General features: G+C 50.4%; 9 protein-coding genes across 9 annotated transcripts; 7 read left to right on the forward strand and 2 right to left on the reverse strand.

The window, feature by feature from the left end:
• Positions 1 to 584: 584 nt before the first annotated feature.
• Aud_008166 (blue light-inducible protein Bli-3) lies at positions 585 to 1,343 on the forward strand (the record flags this gene model as incomplete). The annotated part of the gene is made up of 3 exons (XM_043293043.1): positions 585 to 782; positions 844 to 1,252; positions 1,324 to 1,343. 3 exons carry the CDS (start codon positions 585 to 587, stop codon positions 1,341 to 1,343), a joined length of 627 nt encoding a protein of 208 aa, XP_043148978.1.
• A 313-nt stretch (positions 1,344 to 1,656) lies between these two features.
• Aud_008167 (transcriptional regulator SPT3) lies at positions 1,657 to 3,366 on the reverse strand (the record flags this gene model as incomplete). Its single annotated transcript, XM_043293044.1, has 3 exons — positions 1,657 to 2,547; positions 2,600 to 2,689; positions 3,322 to 3,366. The coding sequence occupies 3 exons, from the start codon at positions 3,364 to 3,366 to the stop codon at positions 1,657 to 1,659; spliced, it is 1,026 nt and encodes a 341-aa protein (XP_043148979.1).
• Positions 3,367 to 3,697: 331 nt separating this feature from the next.
• Positions 3,698 to 4,671, forward strand: dph5 (diphthine synthase; the record flags this gene model as incomplete). The annotated part of the gene is made up of 3 exons (XM_043293045.1): positions 3,698 to 3,832; positions 3,897 to 4,021; positions 4,074 to 4,671. 3 exons carry the CDS (start codon positions 3,698 to 3,700, stop codon positions 4,669 to 4,671), a joined length of 858 nt encoding a protein of 285 aa, XP_043148980.1.
• Positions 4,672 to 5,200: 529 nt separating this feature from the next.
• Aud_008169 (uncharacterized protein) lies at positions 5,201 to 5,821 on the forward strand (the record flags this gene model as incomplete). Its single annotated transcript, XM_043293046.1, has 1 exon — positions 5,201 to 5,821. One exon carries the CDS (start codon positions 5,201 to 5,203, stop codon positions 5,819 to 5,821), a length of 621 nt encoding a protein of 206 aa, XP_043148981.1.
• Positions 5,822 to 6,327: 506 nt separating this feature from the next.
• On the forward strand, positions 6,328 to 7,059 carry Aud_008170 (AP-2 complex subunit sigma; the record flags this gene model as incomplete). Its single annotated transcript, XM_043293047.1, has 5 exons — positions 6,328 to 6,362; positions 6,419 to 6,458; positions 6,516 to 6,545; positions 6,621 to 6,851; positions 6,958 to 7,059. The coding sequence occupies 5 exons, from the start codon at positions 6,328 to 6,330 to the stop codon at positions 7,057 to 7,059; spliced, it is 438 nt and encodes a 145-aa protein (XP_043148982.1).
• A 3,041-nt stretch (positions 7,060 to 10,100) lies between these two features.
• Positions 10,101 to 11,130, forward strand: Aud_008171 (sulfotransferase family protein; the record flags this gene model as incomplete). The annotated part of the gene is made up of 4 exons (XM_043293048.1): positions 10,101 to 10,245; positions 10,303 to 10,475; positions 10,531 to 10,634; positions 10,695 to 11,130. 4 exons carry the CDS (start codon positions 10,101 to 10,103, stop codon positions 11,128 to 11,130), a joined length of 858 nt encoding a protein of 285 aa, XP_043148983.1.
• Positions 11,131 to 13,232: 2,102 nt separating this feature from the next.
• Aud_008172 (arylsulfotransferase family protein) lies at positions 13,233 to 15,472 on the forward strand (the record flags this gene model as incomplete). The annotated part of the gene is made up of 4 exons (XM_043293049.1): positions 13,233 to 13,364; positions 13,468 to 13,596; positions 13,658 to 15,146; positions 15,201 to 15,472. The coding sequence occupies 4 exons, from the start codon at positions 13,233 to 13,235 to the stop codon at positions 15,470 to 15,472; spliced, it is 2,022 nt and encodes a 673-aa protein (XP_043148984.1).
• A 1,467-nt stretch (positions 15,473 to 16,939) lies between these two features.
• Aud_008173 (putative MFS transporter) lies at positions 16,940 to 19,173 on the forward strand (the record flags this gene model as incomplete). The annotated part of the gene is made up of 4 exons (XM_043293050.1): positions 16,940 to 17,876; positions 17,931 to 18,112; positions 18,161 to 18,459; positions 18,513 to 19,173. The coding sequence occupies 4 exons, from the start codon at positions 16,940 to 16,942 to the stop codon at positions 19,171 to 19,173; spliced, it is 2,079 nt and encodes a 692-aa protein (XP_043148985.1).
• A 510-nt stretch (positions 19,174 to 19,683) lies between these two features.
• On the reverse strand, positions 19,684 to 21,073 carry Aud_008174 (DUF292 domain protein; the record flags this gene model as incomplete). The annotated part of the gene is made up of 2 exons (XM_043293051.1): positions 19,684 to 20,892; positions 21,053 to 21,073. The coding sequence occupies 2 exons, from the start codon at positions 21,071 to 21,073 to the stop codon at positions 19,684 to 19,686; spliced, it is 1,230 nt and encodes a 409-aa protein (XP_043148986.1).
• Between the last annotated feature and the right edge of the window lie 272 nt (positions 21,074 to 21,345).

Consider the following 21,345-nt stretch of genomic DNA (forward strand, 5'->3'; position numbering starts at 1 on the left):
GTCTTGCCCATTTGAAGGCGAGGCATGAGTTGTATAGATAATCACAGTTAATATCTAATTTAATATACATATATAATATTTTGAGAGATTTTGTTCTGCATCACAATCATCTCAAATACTTATTCCCTTCTTTGAATACTTGCTTTGCTGCCATTTCCACTTCTTCACCGTGATCAAAGAACAGTGCCACTGAACGACCATTTAAGTGTCGCATTAGGGCTACATAGCCAGTGAGATTACACAACTCAATTGCCCGTGGAAATATCGATGGGCTCAAGAATCTGGGTTGATGCTGCTTTGACGTCACTCCTACGCCAGATGCCGGTGATCGACCTGGCCATACCTACTGTTCTCCAGACACAGGTACATTTGGACCTAGGGTATGCTGTCCCTTATCAGACACCGTGTTTGATTGGTTGGACATGGCTATACGTCAGTCCATCTGGGATCGGAAAAGCCGATAATCGTACTTGTTGCTCCACTATATATATACTGCCCACCTTCGTTGTCCTTTTCCTTGTACCTCTCTAGTGACTGCTCATAACCTCATTGATTTTCTATACTGTCTACCTGTACTATACACAATGTCTTCCATAATCAACACAAGCACCGGCAACCAGCCCGTCGACCCCTACAAGGCCAAGAGCGTCGAAGACCCCCCTCTTCAGCAAAAGGTCGAGGACATGGTCAACTTCATCAGCGAGACCAAATTCGGCATGTTGACGACGAAGCTGTCCAACTCGGACCTCTTGACGTCTCGATGCATGGCGCTAGCAGGAAAGGTACTGCATAATTCTCCCACCAAAACGACGGAGGAGAGCGCTGACGCAATGGGGATTCCAGGAGCACGGTGGTATCGACCTCATCTTCCACACGAATCTCTTCTCAAGCAAGACGATGGATCTCACAATCCACCCGTCAGAAGTCAACATGTCCTTCCTGGATCCCGTGAGCGGCTCCTGGGCTTCGATCTCCGGCACTGCGGCTCTGATCGCCGACCAGGAGACCGTCAAGAAGTACTACTCGCCTGCGTTGAAGGCATGGCTGGGTGACCTGGGCGACGGTGTGCATGACGGTGGCCCGGGAGATCCGCGAATCGGCGTGATCAAGCTCGAGGCCAAGCTGGCGACATATGCTATTACGCGCAAAGGGATGATTGGCAGAGCCGTGGAAACTGTCAAGAGCGTCTCCAAGGGTGATGTTCCTGCCATCAGCAGTCTCAGGCAACTGAGTGAGGAGGAACTGGCTGAGTGTAAGTCCATCCGAGGACGTCACAGCAATACCCTCTTTAAGTACTTTGCAACGTATGCTGACTTGCTCAAGGGCGCCGGACGCACCAATAATTGTAGCTTCTGCTGGAACGGATTCATGTTCACGATTTTACGAACTCCTTGAGCTGTTTTGGCTGCGAGCATTCCGGTAATGTTTCTGAGAATAATTGATTATGTAGTATGAAAAACAACATTGTGAAATCTTAGCGACGCATGCTTAACCGGAAAAATATGACAAAGATTTCACCAAAACAACTTGAATATCGTACAATCATACGCCATGGGTATCTATCGTAGTATAGCTCCGCCGAAGGAAAAGAGTAACGCCGCGAAACAAATCGTGAGAGTCGTAAGACAGTGATAAGACGTGAAAACACAATCAAATCTAGGAGTATATCAGCATGGAGATCAGAACACAGCCAAGAACGGATCCTACCAATCTCAAAGGCATACGAGCTGGGATGCGCCCGTTGTGGAGGAGCATAGCAATGTTCTTGTTCGGAGTGGCTTGAAGCTTACGATAAGCCTCACGGATGTGTCTTGGTTCAACCGGCGTACGTCCCTCTTCGGGAGGATCGAAAAGACCGGTTTCTCGTTTCCGCTTCTTCGTGTTCTCGCCTGCTCCGCTCTCTGCTCCTCCGCGACGGATCTTCTCACGGTCCTCACGTTCCTTGACCTTGAGAGCTTCTTCGGTCAGCGTCTGAACTATTTCAAACGTCAAGAACCCAAGGATATCGACGATATCGTCATTGGGTTTCGACTCCGTCACGATGCCAAAGCCAGCCCACTCTCGAAAACGCTTGCTCTTGCGATAGGTAAACGACGCTTGACGGCATTCCGACCAGAACACATACTCTTCTCTGGTCATGTTCTTTGTGCGTTCATCAGCGGCTGCAAGACGTTGAAGAGTTGCATAGTTCTGCTCCTCTTCCTCCTCATCTTCTTCGTCTTCTCTCTCCGGTACCTGGACGGAGTAGAAGCTGTTTACATCCCACACAAGGCCCACACGCGCTCTCTTGTTTTTCGGTTTGGATGCAACATCTTGGGGCCCAGCAACAACGCCTCCCGCAATCGGGTCGTCAGCACCTGCGAAGTCCGCAGCGTCGGCGCCGCCTTTATCGTCCGAGTCTTTGACATTTTTACGGACATCTTTCCAGGAAAGGAAAGTCTTAAGACGTGAGACTTTGGCCTTGTCATGTCGAATTAAGAATATCAAATCATCCGTGGAAATGGACCGCACGCCCCGACGTGTAGCCAACGTTGTGCTTCGTGCGAGCTGCAGTGACAGTGTTAATCAAGCATCACGCCTCATGGAAGGAAGAGCATACGATTTCAATCACTTGCTGGCGAACGATATCCTCAATAAGTGTTGTTGTTTCAACGGATGGTTCGGCAGTCTCTCCAGAGACGAACATCATCTGCGAAAGAGGTCAGCAAGGTGAGTTCGAAATCTGGCATGGTACCTGAATCCGTTTCCGAAAGATTGAAGCCTTCTCGGACGGCATCCCGAGCATCCCCGTCTGATACAGATCGAACCGAACAACGGGCACTCTGGTCCGAGGAAGCATCAAAATCATGGCGACTCAGCAAGAGATGCCTCGTCGTCATATTCGAGCCTCCCGGTGATCAGAAGATGAGCACTTGAAGTGCAGTGATCTGCCTCCCTAGATGGCTCGCTCTTTCTGACGAAAGGATGACAGGAAGACGACACGAGACTGAGGAGGGAGCAAGCAACGCTGTAGACAAAAGGACAGGAGAATAGGTGATAACAGGATTGGTTTAACACAGTGCATATAGAAGAAACAGCACATAGAACAGCAAGTCCTTGCAATATATCACTAGTAGAGGATAACATATCGAGGGAAATCGGGTGTCAACTACACGATATGCCCCAATCCAGATAAAATCAATGGCAAGGAGACCAACGATACCCGGAGCTTTGAGCCAGGCAATCGAGCGAATACACAATGATAGGAAATGAGATCATTGCAAGCCATCGTACGAGATGAAAGAGCTGAAAGGGTCCTACAGAAAAAAGCCGCTGACTTACCTGCTGGATCTCCTGCCGATACTTCGGTGTTCGATCGGTCGTCATATTGAATTCGCTTAACGCAACGAAGGGCGTCAATCAGACGTAGAGGCCGGAACGTAAAAGAGAAAGTCTGATGAAGAATGACACTTCCCAATTACCAAACCGCACGACACTTACCTTACGCTTAAACTATCGAACGATCTGATCTGATAGGAAACTGACCAAGCGCGGCCAGGGACCATTCCGATGCTCGGGGCTCGTGTTTTTCCGCATTCCGCTTATCCCACCGTAGGTGGTGGGGTGGAAGACAGAAATTCTGGACGGGAGTGACATTCTCCGATTCTACAGACGTCAAGTCCATTGGACGAATATTGCTATTGAATCTTCATCCAAGATGCTGTACCTCGTTGGTCTTGGTCTGGCTGATGAAACTGACATCACTGTCAAAGGCCTGGAGGTTGTCAAGAGAGCTGAGCGGGTTTACCTCGAGGCATACACAAGCATTCTGCTAGTGAGCAAAGAGAAGCTAGTGAGTCCATTGCGAGACGCTGCTGTACGGTAGTTGGCTAAAGAATGGACTGGTGCATTAGTAGGAAGCGTTCTATGGACGTCCCGTTATTGAAGCAGACAGGGAACTGGTTGAGACCGGCAGCGATGAGATACTGGCTGGAGCCGACAAGGCGGATATCGCATTCCTTGTAGTCGGCGACCCTTTTGGGTAGGTTCCCTCACATTTCAGGACTATGCGACCTTGCCTAATTGCCTACAAGCGCCACGACGCATACGGACTTGGTTCTCCGAGCTCGAGAGATGGGTATTGAATCCAAGGTTATCCCGAACGCCTCGATCATGTCCGGCATCGGCTGCACTGGTCTGCAACTTTACAATTTCGGACAAACTGTGAGCATGGTGTTCTTCACGGAGAATTGGAAGCCGTCCTCTTACTACGACCGCGTCAAGGAAAACGTTCAGTTAGGTCTCCACACATTAGTGCTCTTGGATATCAAGGTCAAGGAGCAATCGTATGAGAACATGGCCAGAGGACGGAGGATATTTGAACCTCCGAGGTACATGACCGTCGCTCAATGTGCGAGCCAGATGCTGGAAACAGAGGAAGAACGAAAGGAAGGTGTCTTTGGACCCGACAGCCTTGCAGTCGGAGCTGCTAGAGTTGGCGGTCCTGATCAGAAACTGGTAGTGGGCACTCTCAAAGAACTGTCAGAGGTGGACATGGGGCCGCCTTTGCACAGCTTGGTGTTCCTTGGAAGAAAAGCGCATGATTTGGAGAGGGATTATATCAGAGAATTTGCTGTGGATAAGACAACCTTTGATGCCAGCTGGAAGAAAGGGTATGGGGCAACTTCATGATGATTAAGTATCATATTTGCATTATCCTTCAGGCACAATACAACACGGACGCAATAGCACTCCGTACAGCAGAGTCATTGTACTAGAGTGGAGATGATCGGAGAATTACCTGCCTAGTTTTGAAGTGCAGTAGTACCATAGTTCCGCATGGGGATACTCTGCGCTAAAATTAGTGCATCAAAACAGTCGTTAAATATCTGATTGTTTGCATATCAATTGTCAAAAGAGGCAGAGCGATGCAGACAGGTCCAAAGGCGCATGGTGGCACCGTTGCACCATTCTTGAGACATTCGTCGACGGGGTTTTGAGTTTAGCGCCAAGTTCCCAGTCCACCTGGAAAATGATCGATTAAATGCGACAGGTAGCAAACACTTCTTTCCACCCTGCCATACCTTTTGTGCAACGACATGCCCTTCGCACAACTTCAATGCTAATATGAAGCTGTGCACAAAGTCATTTGGGCCATTGCACCCTCGCTTCTCCAGCAAGAGACGCCAGATTTAGCGACCGATTCGAGCTCCTCCCCGCCATGCCTGTATACATGGTCCACGGCTTCCGGTGGCCACGCGCCGGTTTCACTGGTATCCGAGTCTACATCGTTCTCCACAACCTGGAAGACGCTACAGCGGAATACGTCCAGCAACCGGCGACAAGTCGACTGCTTATTGAATGCTTCAAGAAGACGGATCCGGATATCGTAGCTCGTCTACCGGACCTACAATTCATCGAGCAATATGACCCCGAAGACACCGATAGCGCAACCGCTGTCAGCCAGCCTTATGCCTACGTCGCGGCCAAGGTGATCACACTCTCCGAACCTGGTGCTAAGGCGCCTGGGCTCAGCTGGAACCCCGAAGACTTGGCTAAGGACTCCCCTTTGGATCCAAGTGCCATGGAAGCCCTGACCCAACTCCGAGATAAGTACGCCGCAGGCGAGAGAATAGGCTGGTGGATTGTTTACAATGGGGACCCAGACAGGGCTTTCCCTCATTCCGAGGAAGACGACAGTTATGATGAATACGATTATGATGATGACGATGATGAATACACGGAATCAAATGGCGATAGTGTTAGGAACTCAACAGCACCAGAAACGCCTCCTAGCCCGGCGGTAAGCCTTTGCTCTCGTGCTGCTGAGGTTGATATTTGAGACCGATTATACTGATATTTTGGCGCATTCAAGGCTCGATTCCCAGTGAAGTTCGCCAGGTTTTTTGGCAGGTAATCGGCAAGATACTACTAACTTACGGCGAACGGATCTCACAAACTCCCATTCCTTGCGATTTCTTGCGGAAGAACTCTTTCATAACACCTTGTCATAGCATTTGTAACCTAGGAGTATCGGTTCTACAACAGTTCAGTCTCAACATTCGCATCGCAAATGATCATTAAGTCTGTCGCTCTACAGATGTAGAAAGGAGTGTAACCAGTCACCAGCTTAGTAGTAGTATCGGATGCGCATCGATCGTCATCGACATATCTTGATCGTTAACAGCGAATATCAGCGCGAGCTCAGAGTAAAGGCGGTGAGAGATGGCAATATATAGATCGAGGCCCTGATACCATTGCGGAGAACCTCCCGGAGGTAGTGACTGATATGTGTTCAACTACGCCGCCTCCTCAATTCTGCAAACCGCCGGGGAAATAAAAAGCGGGATGGTTCTTTCATTCATACTGGTGCAGAACCGCCAGTGAGTTACAGGCTCTGGACTGATTGAGTTAGCCTTGCCTTCTAACGGATGAACAGGGGTAAGACACGCCTGGCGAAGTGGTATGCGCCTTATAGCGTAAGTGGTCTTAACTTTCTGGTTCTGGTACAAGTTGCTAACTCGTCGCTTGCGTAGGATGAGGAGAAAGTAAAACTCAAGGGCGAAGTGCGTGGTCTTCCGAAAATCCTCCTTCCTCCGATATACAATATCGAATCCACACGACTAACCGGTTGATAACAGGTTCATCGTCTTGTCGCTCCCAGGGATCAGAAGTATCAGTCGAACTTTGTTGAGTTCAAGCGGAGTACAAAGATTGTATACCGGAGATATGCAGGGCTGTTCTTCTGTGTGTGCGTTGACGCGACGGACAATGAGCTAGCCTACCTAGAGGCTATACATTTCTTCGTCGAGGTCCTGGACCAGTTCTTTGGCAATGTCTGTGAGCTGGATCTGGTATTCAACTTTTACAAGGTGCGTGCGGTCTATTTAGCGTGTTTATAGCCAGGGACATCGAGGGCTGCAGGAGATGTAAGGCGATTGTGGAACAACCATGGTGCTAACTGGAGGATGTGTGCAGGTATATGCGATTCTCGATGAGGTGTTTCTCGCGGGCGAAATCGAGGAAACAAGCAAACAGGTTGTGCTTACGAGGCTGGAACACTTGGATAAGCTAGAGTGAGCACTTGGGGGCCAAAATTTCGTCGCAGAGGGGATCACTCGCTTCGCCGTTACGTTGATAAAGCGGACGTTAATTTGCATCAAGGTGACTTTGGGATATGGTCATCTCACGGAGTTATGAGGGCTTGATTTAAGGATTGTCTCATATTTGGGCGCATTTCTCGTCGCGTCCATATCTGCATCACATTTACCGTTCTCTCTTGTATCTAATTTCGAATACATTGATACCCTATTCGTGGGATTTGAGGGTTCAGAAGTTAGGCAGCACAAATGAGAGATGTACTCTGTAGGGCCAGCGAATAACAGCCGAAAAATCTGCCGTGATGCTTGAACAAGGCTAGCGGGGTACATGATGGTCAGACATGCCGACCTAACCCATCCAACAGCAACAGGCAACAATAATACCGATGAGTTCTTGATCTATCAGGATGCAGCCCCTTCATTTAAGCTCAATTAACGTTCGCGAGCTAAATTTGACTGCCTGTGATCTGAACTAAGAGGACTTCTTACCAAAACTGGGATGGTTGAAGAGGATGAGGTGACCAGGGTCTGCGATTGCGATAGTAGTAGTTATTGTGACAACATGTCTTGGCATCAGGTATAAGAAGGCATAATGCCAGGTTCCTTCCAAGTCTTTTGCTTGATGCCATGTTCTTTCATGGCGAAGCAGGATACAATCTGTCTCTCAATCCCTCTTTGAACGATTTGACTTGAACATTCGCCTCTCTTGCGGCACATTAGCGGATTGCTTGGCTCTCACTACTCGCCAAGGTGGAACAAGACTATACATAGAAGCTGACTTGTAGCAAACTCACAGGCGACTCAGAGATCAGCAGCCTTCTGATGCCTCATGGGATGATGATCACGAGCTCCAACTGAGGCCGACGGCGACTCATCGACAAGCGACCATACCTCTCTTACTTCAACGAGAGTTCAGATTACACAGCTAGAGCCACCCATCACTTTGCACAGTTGTCGATGACCAATACCTACCATCTGCCAAGCTGAACTGGAGCCAGTCGAAGATCATCATAAGGCATCCGACGATTCTTACCATATCAACAAACAATCGAATCACAATCAGCCATATCCGTTTCTTGGCTCCCAGGCCACCCACCCAGGGGCCCAGGAGTATGAAATCGCGACTACCACTGGCACCATGGCACGAGTCAATCCAGGTCGATCAAACGGCAGACAGGGTGGTCTTCTTGAAGATGAAACTATGATTTGTGGCGACGACAATCAAAGGGGAAATGAAGATGACCATAATAGTGATCAGTTACCCATGGACAACAATACGGCAGGCGGGGACAAATCGGCAGAGAACCACATTGCCACTTGCCTTCAGACTTGAATCCACTTTCTGAGAAAACCTTTTGATTGTGTTGACGGCGGAAGACCCAGAAATGCAACCTTTGAGGCTATACAAGTGGACCTCCGTACGAACATCTCAATGCCACCACGAAAGCAAAGGTACCTAAACAGGGCAAGAAGCAGACGACCGTATTACAGATTTACAGGCTTACTCACGCATTATCTCGCTCGCGGGTGAAGGCCCCACCCGGAATATCGGCCCTGTTCTAGAAGGATGAATGATACGGTCTTCCTACCCCTATCTAGTCTTCTATACCGAGTTCTTGCGGAGTTTAGCCCGAGCTTGACAATGGACGTCAAACGAAGTCTTGGCAATGTTACAAATTTACAAGTCCGAGTTACAAAGGCCTTAGATTTGTCCCAAAGCCCAGAGGGCCGAATTCTATGCATGACCGTTATTTGGCATCTCTGCACTCTCTATGGCTGTCGCAGGCTGCATCATAGAGCGTTGCCTCTGCTTTGGAAAAGGATTTGGAATCGATTCATAACCAAACTCACACATGGGTACCTCAGGGAAATTCCAAGTTCTAGACTACCTAACTTAATGTGCAGGTCATGGTACTTGTACGGAGTAACCCATTATCATTACAGGTATTAGTGAAATGTGGGGCGGTACCTGCGTTTCAGACCTTGCATACGGATATTTGGCAAGTTCGATACGCGTCAGCACGGCCGCCCGCACCCAATCAGGGACCGAAGGCGCATCGCTTCGATTAATGACCTTTTTCGCATTATCACTTTCATCAGTGTGTCTACGCGGCAGATCTTTTGGGTTTGCGGTCCAGCGGTCTTGGCAGGCCTCTCTGTCCGGTCTAAGAGGCCCAAATGATTGAATTTCTCCGTCTCAAGTGGCCCCGTTGTCAAGCAAGAGCTTTGCCTAGGGCGTACGCAGTTACAAACTTGGAGCGCCTATCTACGTTGAGATATCTTCCTGGTGGAAAAAAGGCGGAGTGTCACCTCCTGACGATCCTTTGCTTTTTTCTTGGGTGCGTCAGCCAGTGACGTTATTTCAGTCGTCGGCGGTGCTTCAAAGCGCCCAAAACGTGGGCGGAGTCCAGACAGATACGGATAGGGAGATGAGAGTTCAACCCTAAGTTTAGAGGGGTAAGGAGAAAAGTAATTACGTGGATTAAGGAAGGAGACAGCGTGATCAAGAACAAGAATAGGGAATCAAGAAAAAATTACCAACGCCACATTACGCACTAGGTTGATAACCGTCTCCAATGCATACGGAGTCTGCAAATAGATCAGAGGATTGCGGATTGCTCCAAGCTTTCATCCGCTTGTAACAGGAGTACTGTATATTGCCAATCCTGATTGGATTACCAACTAATTATTATTCTATATTCACTCTTTCAGATGTTACAAGTTACAGCGTCCTTGGCACCGGCTACTATTTTTTTCTGGGAATGGTAGGAACTTATACATAACTATCATTGATCTACATCGCAAGAGGGTCGGTCTCCTTTTAACCAGTTCCATCGTCCTTTCTTTGCTTTAACACTACTCTCTTTTTAAACCTGATTGTGCTCTCTTTGGCTCCTTTGTTATCTCTGCGTCTTGTCTAAGTTTCAAGGTCATCCTTCTACACATTCGTTATCGGCGGATACCTCTTCTGTATTTCAAAATAAAACACCTAGAACTATAACTTTTTTGCCACAATATACAATGTCGTTGATGCACGCCGACAACCTGGCTCCTCAGCCTGTTACAGATATCTTCACTAGCGACACATGCATTGACCGGAGAAAATGCCACCGGACAGTGCCTATGAAGGTGCTTGCGCTTGGAGTGGGAAGAACTGGCACTGCGTGTATGTTCTGTTCCTTATGAATTCACGCCGTATACCAGTCGTCTGACAGTTTACTAGCCCTCCGCAAGGCCCTTGAGCGATTGGGATACGTCAAATGCTACCACATGATGTCCGCCAGCGTGGAGAACCCTCCTGACTGCCTGATGTGGCACGATGCTCTCTGCGCCAAATACGACGGTGTGGGTGAGTTTGGCAGAAAGGAATGGGATCAGTTGCTGGGAGACTGCCAGGTATGTTTGAACGGCTGGAAAGATAGAAGGAAAGCAACCGCTGATGTCGCTTCAGGCTGTCTGCGACTGGCCTGCTTGCGCCTTCGCCAAAGAGTTGATCGAAGCCTATCCCAACGCCAAAGTCATTCTGTCGACCCGTGATGTGGACTCATGGCATGCGTATGTTCTGCTCTATAAGTTTATTCAAGAAGAGAAGTTCAAGTCTAACTCCGTCTGCAGTTCCGTCATGAAGACCGTTTTCTGGCGTGTCACCGACCCCGAACACCGTCTCGTTTCCAACTTCAGCTGGGCCGCCAGCATGTACTACCCCATGCTGAACAAGTTCTTTGAGACGTTCTTCCGTGGGGACTTCCCCAACAAGGGCAAGCAGGTCTACCTTGATCACGTGGAGGAGGTCCGCAGCTTGGTTCCTCCGGAGAGACTGCTCGAGTACCAGATCAAGGACGGCTGGGGACCGCTGTGCGAGTTCCTGGGCGAGGAGGTCCCTGACACTCCCTTCCCCCGCGGAAACGACATGGCGGACTTCTTCAACCGCTGCCGCACTCGCAACAGGCGCCAGATGATGAACGCTGCTCTGCAGGCTTTCACCATGGGTGGAGCCTTGCTGGCGACTGGAGTTGCCGCTGCTATGGTTTTCAAGCGCTTCTCTCGGTAATGACTTTCTTTTTTTCCTATTTGGTCCGACATGTGCGCTGGCGCCATGGAGCTTTGACCTGTCCCACGTTTCAGACTTTGAACATTACTTTAATCTCTTCAAAATGTGTATATGCTGATTTCCTAATGTTACCACCGGTTTGCCCACCTTCGTTTTGTTCGGGGTTTGATCCTCAACGCACAATTGACAAACGATATCTTCCCATTTGGTCGTGGTCTCTCGTCCAAGACCGCAGCGGTGGAGAAATTGCTTGGCTCAAGGGCTGGAATTTATAGAGCGAGAGTTCAGGCCTCCTTCTTAAAAGAAATAGATAATCCAAAATGCTGCTGCCTAGCCATCTCAATAAAGTTGAAATGTAATGCTCCTTCCTAGCCTATGATATTCCGACTCCTTCAGCCCTGCCATTTCTTGGCCTCCTTGGTACATGTATAGGAAGCTCGGCATTCCCCATCATGCCGGCATTCAGTGGAAGTTGGAAGGTCGCCAGTCTTGGCTGAGACATAGCATTCGAGATGGGCAGCCCTACGGGGTATGCTGGGGGGTTCTTTACTTGCCCGCGTGCTTGGCTACAGGAGTAGTTTCTTGGTGTCCCAGGCAGGCAGATATTGCCTGTTGATTGGGGCATATTGACAATAATTGACGATTCTAATTTCAGGTATGTAACCTGGCCTTGAGGATGCCGGATACCCGAGATCATCAAAACCTGTGCATCGCGCAGTAGAACTTGTCTCCAGGCTGAATCTGACAGGCAAATCCTGGCTTGTGATTTATTACGGAACGATACTTGCAGGTCACTATTCATAGATTGCTGCAAGCACATCAACTGTCAATGATCGATCTGGAAGGCACAACACGCAGCAGTAGATAGAATCGTGCCACGTCGATTGGAATCTGTGATGTATGCTTGTGAAGTCGTACGTAGCCCAGTACGTAACCCTATGCAAATATCCTATGTAGAACGCACTCCTTAACTCCGTGCCCCAGCAACCCCCTGTCGTCAAAACCGGGAGCCAGGACGAACTAGTCTACTCTAAGGACAGTATTTTTTACGAATACGGCGAATGCAGTGGGGTGGCTTCAGCCACAGTCACGACTACTGGACCGTACTGACGCTGTGGCCTCTGCTAACCTTTAGTGTAGTCTAGGTAGCGTGACGTGGCGTAGATACAGGAGCTTGTCTGCTCGGCTTTACAATGGCTGATGTTTTGCGACGAGGTATATTATACTGGTATGATACGGTGGTGTTTTATACGGGCTTGTAATATTGGTATGGGATATCTACCTTACTGATAAGGTACCGACCTCAGTAGAATAATACCTGGATATGGTCATCTCAGGTAGGGAAACATATGATCGTCAAGCTATAAACAATTCATCTGTGATTCTCCAAATGGGCCGCAAGCCCACGAGTTCACGAAAGTCTGGGATCTGCGCTGCGTAGCTGATGTACATGAACTAATCTTCCCTGGCGGGAGCTTGTTGCTTGCGTCGACATGCGGTATCGGCGATGATAATTTCATTTGTATCTCCACCTTCGAATGCCAACTTACTGTCAGTCTCACTAAGTGCTGTTCATCAGGAGAACTGCAATCCATTCCTTGTGAGGTATCTAGTTATCGTTTTTGGACTTCTATTAAAAGCCCCGCGCAACTCTATCAGACCAATCATAGAAAACTGATGGCGTACACAATGGTGAAGGCCCCACCTGACTGGATTGCTTTTAGTTGAGCGAGTCTCTGAATCGGTATGGTGCAGTCTAGGTGGAATCAAGAAATTGGATAGGTACTTCTATGTAGCTAGATAACTATCTTGGGCCCATGACTTTAGAATGAAAGCTTGAAGCAGCGTTGTCTTGACTCTTCAACTGAAACGCTTGTGCTGCGTCAACCTTCTGCGTGTTTCCCGTCTCTCTGCAGATCATTCCCGATCGTCTTCTCTCTTAGGGGGGAAGTGTCACATATATCATTGAACCCTGTACATCGTTTGATACTGTTCCTCGTTGCCCTTGTGGTGTCAACTGCGACCTCGTCCGATACTCCCATCGTCCTGGGGTTCCTTCTCTCCGCCGGAGTCCGAATGCGAGGATATGAAGTATCCATGACATGATTGTCCTCACTCACGTAACTGGAGGATTGGCTCCGTCATTAGCCTTTCGCTTCGTTTCATTTTTGCTGATCCTTCTGCTATGTTGCTTCGAGCGCGTTGTCGCAGAAGTCGATTCCGAGTTCAAATCCGTGAGTCTGCTATTTTACGGCGTTTTTCTTCAACTATAGTGGCGGCGTCTCAACATGAGACAGGACAACGCAGCTAATCGATGACCTCCGGCGCTATCTCTAGAGGCCTGATCTGTACCCGCCGGTCTTCACCGTTGAACAAAGCGAACCGAAGAAGCTCAGTCCAGGGTACATCTTTCTTGGCCCGTATGAGGCCGATAATTCTGGGCCATATATCTATGATACTGAAGGGGTAGGGATTATCGTTATTTCCGTCGAGTTATACAGTCAGAATATCAGCTGATATCGGACAGAATCTAGTATGGAGCGGCTGGGGTAATTCGGGGCCTGGGAATGCCCATGGCATGCACGTATGCAAGTACAAGGGGGCGAATCACCTGTGCTTCTTCCAAGGGATCCAGCAGAATGGGTATTGCAGGGGTCATGGTGTCATTATGGACAACCGGTATCGCATTGTCAAGACCGTCACCCCCGGGGGAGGGATTGCATCGAGCGATATGCACGAGTTCCGGCTGGTCAATGACGGCAAGACGGCGCTGATGACGGTCTATCAACAGCGGCAGTTCGACATGAGCCTCTGGAATGTCAGAACGGGCATGGGCTGGTTGATGGAGAGCGTCTTCCAGGAAATCGATGTGGAAACGAATCAGGTTGTGTTTGAATGGCGGTCTCTGGACCACGTCGATCCGTCCGTGAGTTACACCTACCCGTCGTCCACGGACACGTCCGGCACCGGGCTCGAGCCACGGTCTCCGTGGGATTATTTCCATATCAACTCAGTCGACAAGAACAAAGATGGCGATTACCTGATTTCTTCGCGCCATACGAGTTGCATCTACAAGATCTCCGGCAAGGACGGCTCGGTCCTGTGGCGGTTGCACGGCGCCAATCCGTCCTTCAAGAACATCAACTTTAGCTTCTCGCAGCAACACGATGCGCGCTGGCTCGGCGAGAATGCTACCCATACACTCTTGTCCCTGTACAACAACGGCTACAATGGCTACAACCAGACACATCCCTATTCGTCCGGCATGATCATCCTCATCGACCACGTAGCCAAGACGGCGACGCTGGTCCGCGGATACAAGCCGCTGAATGACGACATGATCAGCTCCAGTCAGGGAAATATGCAGGTGCTACCGAACCGGAATGTGTTTATCGGCTGGGGGAACAATGCGTATATATCCGAGCACGACGAGCAAGGCAGGCTGGTCTTCTGGGGTTACATCGACAAGGACCGGATCATGAACTACCGGGCCCTGAAGTTCGAGTGGGAGGGCAGTCCGACCGACGTGCCCGCTCTGTGGACCTATGCCAAAAGCAATGATGGATTCTCGCCCACTACGTTCTACGTGAGCTGGAACGGCGCAACGCGCGTGAAACACTGGCGTTTCTACGGCGCTGCAAACTCGACCGGCCCCTACGAGCTCCTGAGGCAAGTCGACAAGCAGGGATTCGAGACCATGTACACCAATTCGACCTTCTACCCCTGGTCGTATGTAGAAGCAGTCGACGCCCAGGGCAGAGTCCTCAGCAAGTCCCGGAACCAGTTCACCTTCACCCCGTCGCCGGACCTGCAAGGCTATTGCGCGGATGACTTTTGCCGCAAAGCAGAGGCATACGGCTTACCTGGCGAGGTCGACCCGAAACCGTTCATTCCTCCTGTGGGAATCAATTCCGTCCCTTGGATAGACCCTGACCACCCAGAATCGCACTACAACCTGGGGCAACCCGGTGCAGCAGCCCCTACATCCGCTCCGCAAGGTGCCAAGGGGGTATATGGTAAGTTCCTGCTTGCAACTGTGTCATTTGGACTAGCTACTGACTATATCCTAGCACAAGCGGGATGGATCGTTCCTGTGACCGCGGTGGCCCTCGCGGCAATCGGGGTGCTTTTGATCCTCCGGGTTTGCCGCCGACAGCGGCATCCGCAGCGAGAAAAAGAGCACAGTTCATCCGAGTCCTTAAACGAGCATGAAGCAAAAGCTTCAACGGGTGCAGCTGGATTGCGCTGGTGGGACTGGCGACGATGGGTCGACTCGCAAAACGAACCGCATCATTACTTTCCGTTATCGGAACAGAGGCCGCATAGGCATGCGGATTCATGATCATCATTTAGAAAGATACACGGTATATAATGGAATTAATGGTATTGTACATATAATTATCTAGAGTCCTCAAATGTCGGAACCAATCGTGTACGGTACAGTACACCTTGCCAAAAAGACAAACCGTCACAAGATGACAATACACATGCCGAACGAAGAGCAGCCCGGGATTACGTAAGGGATACACGAATTGACTGACTCGCGCACTAAAAAGCTGACGATTGAAGACACTAGTCTACCTGTACATGGGCAGATAGATGTTGCAGGGCATACGTAAGTCCATACGTAGTCTATCTGTCTACTTTCTTCCGATGAACTACGAATCTAGATAGACCACAATGATGGAGGTTACTTTGAATTGACGGTTGAACATTGGAAACCTTAATTATGACCAGATTGGCAGTCAAGAGTACAACGCTGTTTAAAGTGAAACACTGAAGGAAATGGTATTGTGGTAATTGTTGATCATACCTAGGTTGTCTGTAACATAGATAAACAGCAAGACAGAGCAAAAATAGGGCATGACCTCACCAGACCTGCCAAGCCTCTGCTCCGTTAGTTTGACCCATGGGAAGAGTTATTCAGGTTATTCAGGAACCAAAGACGGGAAGGAGGGCGAGATTATGAACATACCTAAACGGGCAACTCCACCCAAGTGCCAAACAATTTTGTATATGGGCCATGGCCAGATGTTGATATTGGTGTCATCCATCCAGCCATCCGTCCTTCGTCTTCTTGGCATCCGGCTATCCTTTTTTTTATTTTTTTATTTTTTTAACTTAATTTATTTCTGGCTAAATTGAATATACTTACTGCAATAATTGGGGTAATCCACCTGTTACAGATTCAATACAGCTGCTGTAAAAGGAGGCAGGTTTCATCATGGATTCAGATTCATTACCTTAGACACAGATGTACTCCTAAGATAGTCAGTAACTGTGTCATGTCACCACCAGCATCAGCATCATATCTAGGTATCTACTCCTTATGAAAGCATTTTATTAGTATTACTGTAGTTAGTCCACTGTGGATAACTCTATCTAGGTTTCTGGGTTACTCCGACTTCCGTTCTCTGTACAGTAAGGATTGTTGGTGATGATTGACATCCGTTTCATCTCCTGGGCTTCTTAAGAGTACATTGTCGTCCAAGGCGACTAGTCCTCCTCCTTAACAATTATTCTTTTCTATTTCTTTTCTTGTAATATTGTTTGATTGCTTTTCAATTCAATTGTCACTCCTCCTGTCTGGTCTATCTCTCCCTGGTTCAGACTATCTATCGTTCATGTTCTGTCTGAATCGTCGTCATCACAAGCACTGCGCCCCTGGGACCCCTCCTACTGGCGTAACCATTTTTACTTCGACTTATCCTATTCTTTCTATTAAGTTTCTACTACTTATAATCCCCAGCCTGTTGACGTAGTCTCAGGTCGCCTGCATTGGCGCCCTATCGGATGAACCACGCCCTCGATGCCTGTGCCGGTGCAGAGAAGAGCTTCCCAAGGTAGCCGGCGGCCTTCCGTGACCAGCGTTTCGTCCACCACCCCCATCACTCCAAGTTTTACGACCTCTTTTAATACCACCACTAATAATCATTATCCTCGCCCACAACAACATCGGGATGCCCGTCACACCCGGGCCACTTCTTGGACTTCCAGTCACGATCAAGGCGGCGAACCTTCTTTTGCCAATTACCCTTCCTCTTCAACTCACTCGCGGCGCCGGCGCGAATCCAACCTCTCTCTCGCAGACCTCACCGAGGGCTCTTCCCCCTCTTCCTCGCTCTCCTTCGACCACCCCAATATGGCTATGAAGGCCACTGCGTCAGAATGGAGCCGAGGTCATGCCCGCAGTCGCTCCCAGAGTATGGCGCAGATGAATGCCTCCCAGGGTCATTCCACCGGAGCCCCCGCTCCCCGCTCTGGCCCCGTCACCTGGATGTCCCTGCCTAGAAAGAAACAACTGGTCCTCCTGGGTCTCTGTCGCGTCTTCGACTTCTTACAGATTGCCTCCTTACAAGCGTACATGTTCTATCAGCTCAAATCCTTCGACGAAACGCTCTCCGACTCCGATGTCTCCACGCAGGCTGGTATCCTCCAGGGCGCATTTACGGCCGCGCAGTTCGCGACAGCAATACCATGGGGTCGAGTTGCCGATGCGGAATGGGGCGGTCGCAAATTTGTACTGTTGGTCGGGCTGGTAGGCACGGCGGCGTCCTGCCTGGGAGTCGCCTTCTCGACGTCGTTCGCGCAGGCCGTGTTCTGGCGTTCGTTTGGCGGTGCCATCAATGGGACAGTGGGCATTATCCGCACAATGATTGCAGAGAATGTCAAGGAGAAGAAGTACCATTCTCGCGCTTTCTTGATTCTACCCATTGGGTTTAATATCGCTGCTTTGTTTGGCCCAGGTGAGTCCTTTGTCCCCCATTAATCTTGCTTGCGATCGACACTGACTCCCACAGTCATGGGAGGTATGCTTGCCGATCCGGTCAAGAGTTACCCAAGGCTGTTCGGCACCAATTCTTCTTTTGGAGGTGCTTCCGGTGTGCAGTGGCTCATGAAATACCCGTATGCGTTGCCCATGCTGGTCAATGCCGTTTTCCTGTCATTCTGCGCCACGTGTGTCGCAATGGGTCTTGAGGAGGTATGCATAGATACCCTGAAGATGCGAGAATTCTACTAACACACCCAGACTTCACAAGCCTGCAAGGGAAAGCCTGGCCTGGGCGCTTTCGCCATGAAGCTCTTCGCCCGTGGGTTGAAGGTTGTCGTTCCATCTTCGTCGCCCCTGTATTCGAGACTTCCATTTTCCGACTATGATGAGGAAGGTCCCCTGCTGAGCCGATCAGTCGATCCTACCGAAAGCTATGAGCTTGAAGAGAAGGCGGCCAAACCTACGAGGCACGCTCGCGTGTTACCGTTCCAACGAATCTGGACAAAGAATGTCCTGTGCACTCTTCTCGCGCAGGCCTTTTTCGATTTCCAGATGGGGTATGTAACAATATCTCCCGATGTAGCTCGCAGCATTACTGACGATTGCCAAGTGCCTTCAACAATCTATGGTTGCTTTTCCTGTCCACCCCTCGATATGACTCCAGCGACCCTGCCAGTCCCGTTCAGAGACTACCCTTCATTTTCACCGGGGGCTTGGGTATGTTGCCCCAGAGCGTTGGCTTCGCAACAGCTATCCTCGGGGTCATCGGCATGCTCCTCCAATTCACCGTCTACCCCTCAATCAACGGCCGTCTGGGTACAGCCAAGAGCTACCAATACTTCCTGTCGCTCTTCCCTCTGGCCTATGCGTTTGCCCCCTACATTGCTCTTGCGCCGTCATCCACGCCCCCTCCAGGACAAGCCAATGGGCCCTGGGTCTGGTTCTCGATTATTGTCGTCCTGTTCCTGCAAGTCACCGCTCGAACATTCACACTTCCGACATCCATTATCCTTCTGAATAATTGCTCACCGCACCCTTCGGTGCTCGGTACGATTCACGGTATCGGACAGTCAGTATCGTCGGCATTCCGGACCATCGGGCCTATCTTTTCTGGAGCCTGGTACGGTTATGGCCTTGAGATAGGCATGGTCGGCTTTGCCTGGTGGCTAATCGCCCTTGTATCCATCTTTGGATGCATAGCAGCGATCTTTGTTTATGAAGGCTCCGGCCACGAGGTTCTGCTCCCGGGAGAAGAAGATGACCTCCGGTAAAATTTTTGCCTTGTTTATGAATCCTTTCGTTTCGATTTCCTTGTCTTGTACATATGTTTCGGCACATGCATAGTCCGGTGTCCTATGGGGTGACCTTTTCTTGCTCATACTTTTTCTACGTCTTACTGGGTTGATCGCCTGACTGGCTGCATCGTGTGCTCGGTGTTTGGCTTTATTGCTTCGTTGCCTGATACTATCTTTGTTGATTCATGCCGTGGGCATTCTTAGCTTCTCTGTCTCATATGGTTGGGATTTTCTGGTTGGCTTTGGGCCTCTGATGCATGATACGGCAAAAGCACATATTCCCTTGGAATGGAAGGGCTAGATATTATAGATGACTGTATCTAGATAGATACAATAATAAAACCTGTCAGATTCACTTGCAGTAGTACAGCGCTGTGGTATGAGGCTACAATGTAGAAAACCTCAAAGCCGACGGCTCATCAACAACTCATCAACAACTCATCAATCATTAAACGTGAATTCTCGCTGAACGAATCAAGGTCATAATCACCGCCGCAGTGCCGCAAACCGTCGAGTCAACTCATCCAATTCCGGTATCGACCCAGAACCACCCGCGTTCCCGTTTCGCGCCCTGGGAGGCCCCTCAACCTGCGTCTCGGACTGGTTCTCGCTGCCGGGAACCTTGACACGTGGATTGGGGTTATCCGACCGCGGCCCCGGCGGCGCAACACTGACGGGACTCTTGACCGACTGGAACCCCCGGGGCGGCGTGGCCCTATTCAACTCCGAGGTCTCGGAAGCGCGCCGCGCCTCAGCCATGTTGACCGGCCGGGTCGGCGTGGAGGGGACAGCAGCGTCGCCATCGCCATCACCGCGCTGGTCAGCATCGCCAGGCTGATCGCCAACAAACTCCTGAGGCGCCTCGCCGAGCTCGTTCTCGCTCTGGCTCTGGGCCCGCGCTCCCCACGAACTCCCATACGCCTTTGCAATCTCCATGAGATAGCTCTCGACGAGCTCCTGTGCCGGTGGCTTCACGCGCAGCCCCTTGACCAGCCGCTCCGGCACTCTCACGTCAAGCAGCTTGTTGTCCTGCGCCAGCGTCATGAATTCCTTGCCCCAGCGCTCGGCGAGCATGCCGCGCAGCATGGTCAGCTCGCGGACATCGTGCGGGAAGCGCGGCCACGAGTAGAAAATCACGGCGGCGGCTTCGTCGAGTGCGGCGTCGATATAACTCGGGGTCTGCTCCTCGTCGTCTGTGGCGGCGGCCTCCTCCGCCTCGGTTTTGCGGCCTCTGCCCGGCGTGCCCTCTGGACTATGTGTCTGCTTCTTCGACCCGGACCCCGCGAAAAGTGAAAACCCCAAGAATGACTTGGATGCTGCGTCGGATGCACCCTGAGCTTGAGCGTGGCCCTGACCGTGGCCCTGACCGTGTCCGTGGCCGTGCGCCCCCATCTCAGCTTTTAGGGCCTCCTTGGCGCGACTCCGCGCGCGGGCGCCCTTCTCCCCGAAGGCGAGCTGATCGAGGACATTGGCTCGCGCGAGGAGGAGCTCGCAGTATAGCTCGACCATTTCCATCACCTCGACGGCGATGTCGGTTGCGATGACATTCTCGACGCGGATGCGGGCCGAGGACTCGCGGCCTTCGTCGAGGAGGGCGGCGAGTTCGCGGCGCTGGATGACGGACGAGGCGTTGTCTTTTTTCTGGAGGAGGCGGAGGCGCGGGATGAGGAGGCGGAGGGTGGAGGTTAGTTTGCTCTTTGATGCTGTGTTAGTGTTTGTTATCTCATTTTGCAGAGGTGTGGTTGTGGTGGACGGGGTGGGATATGCGGGGTAGGTCTGAGTTGCAGTGTCTTTGTTTATAACCGAGATTCCTGGGTGGAAAGGGGTGAGAGAAATCTTCTTTGATAAGACTTACTGTCTGTACTGAAGGAGGCATTCTGAGATTGGATGTTGCTGATCTGGTTGTGTTGGGCCTGGATGGGCTGAGGATGTCGAGGCTGGCAGGTGTCAGGAGTCACTGCCGATAAGTTGATAAGGGATGGCTGCACCCCACCTCCTATCTATTCCCAAGGCATCCACAAAAAAAACGTCCATCACTGCACCTTGATGAACGAGCTATAATAGACCTTATTTGGCTAACTGGTCATCGCGCCTCCGGGTGTTTCTTGATCACAGGCAGCGATACAATGCTTTTTGCAACGTCCCGCT

Source organism: Aspergillus udagawae (genome assembly GCF_001078395.1).
Source record: "Aspergillus udagawae IFM 46973 DNA, scaffold_6, whole genome shotgun sequence".
NCBI lineage: Eukaryota > Fungi > Ascomycota > Eurotiomycetes > Eurotiales > Aspergillaceae > Aspergillus > Aspergillus udagawae.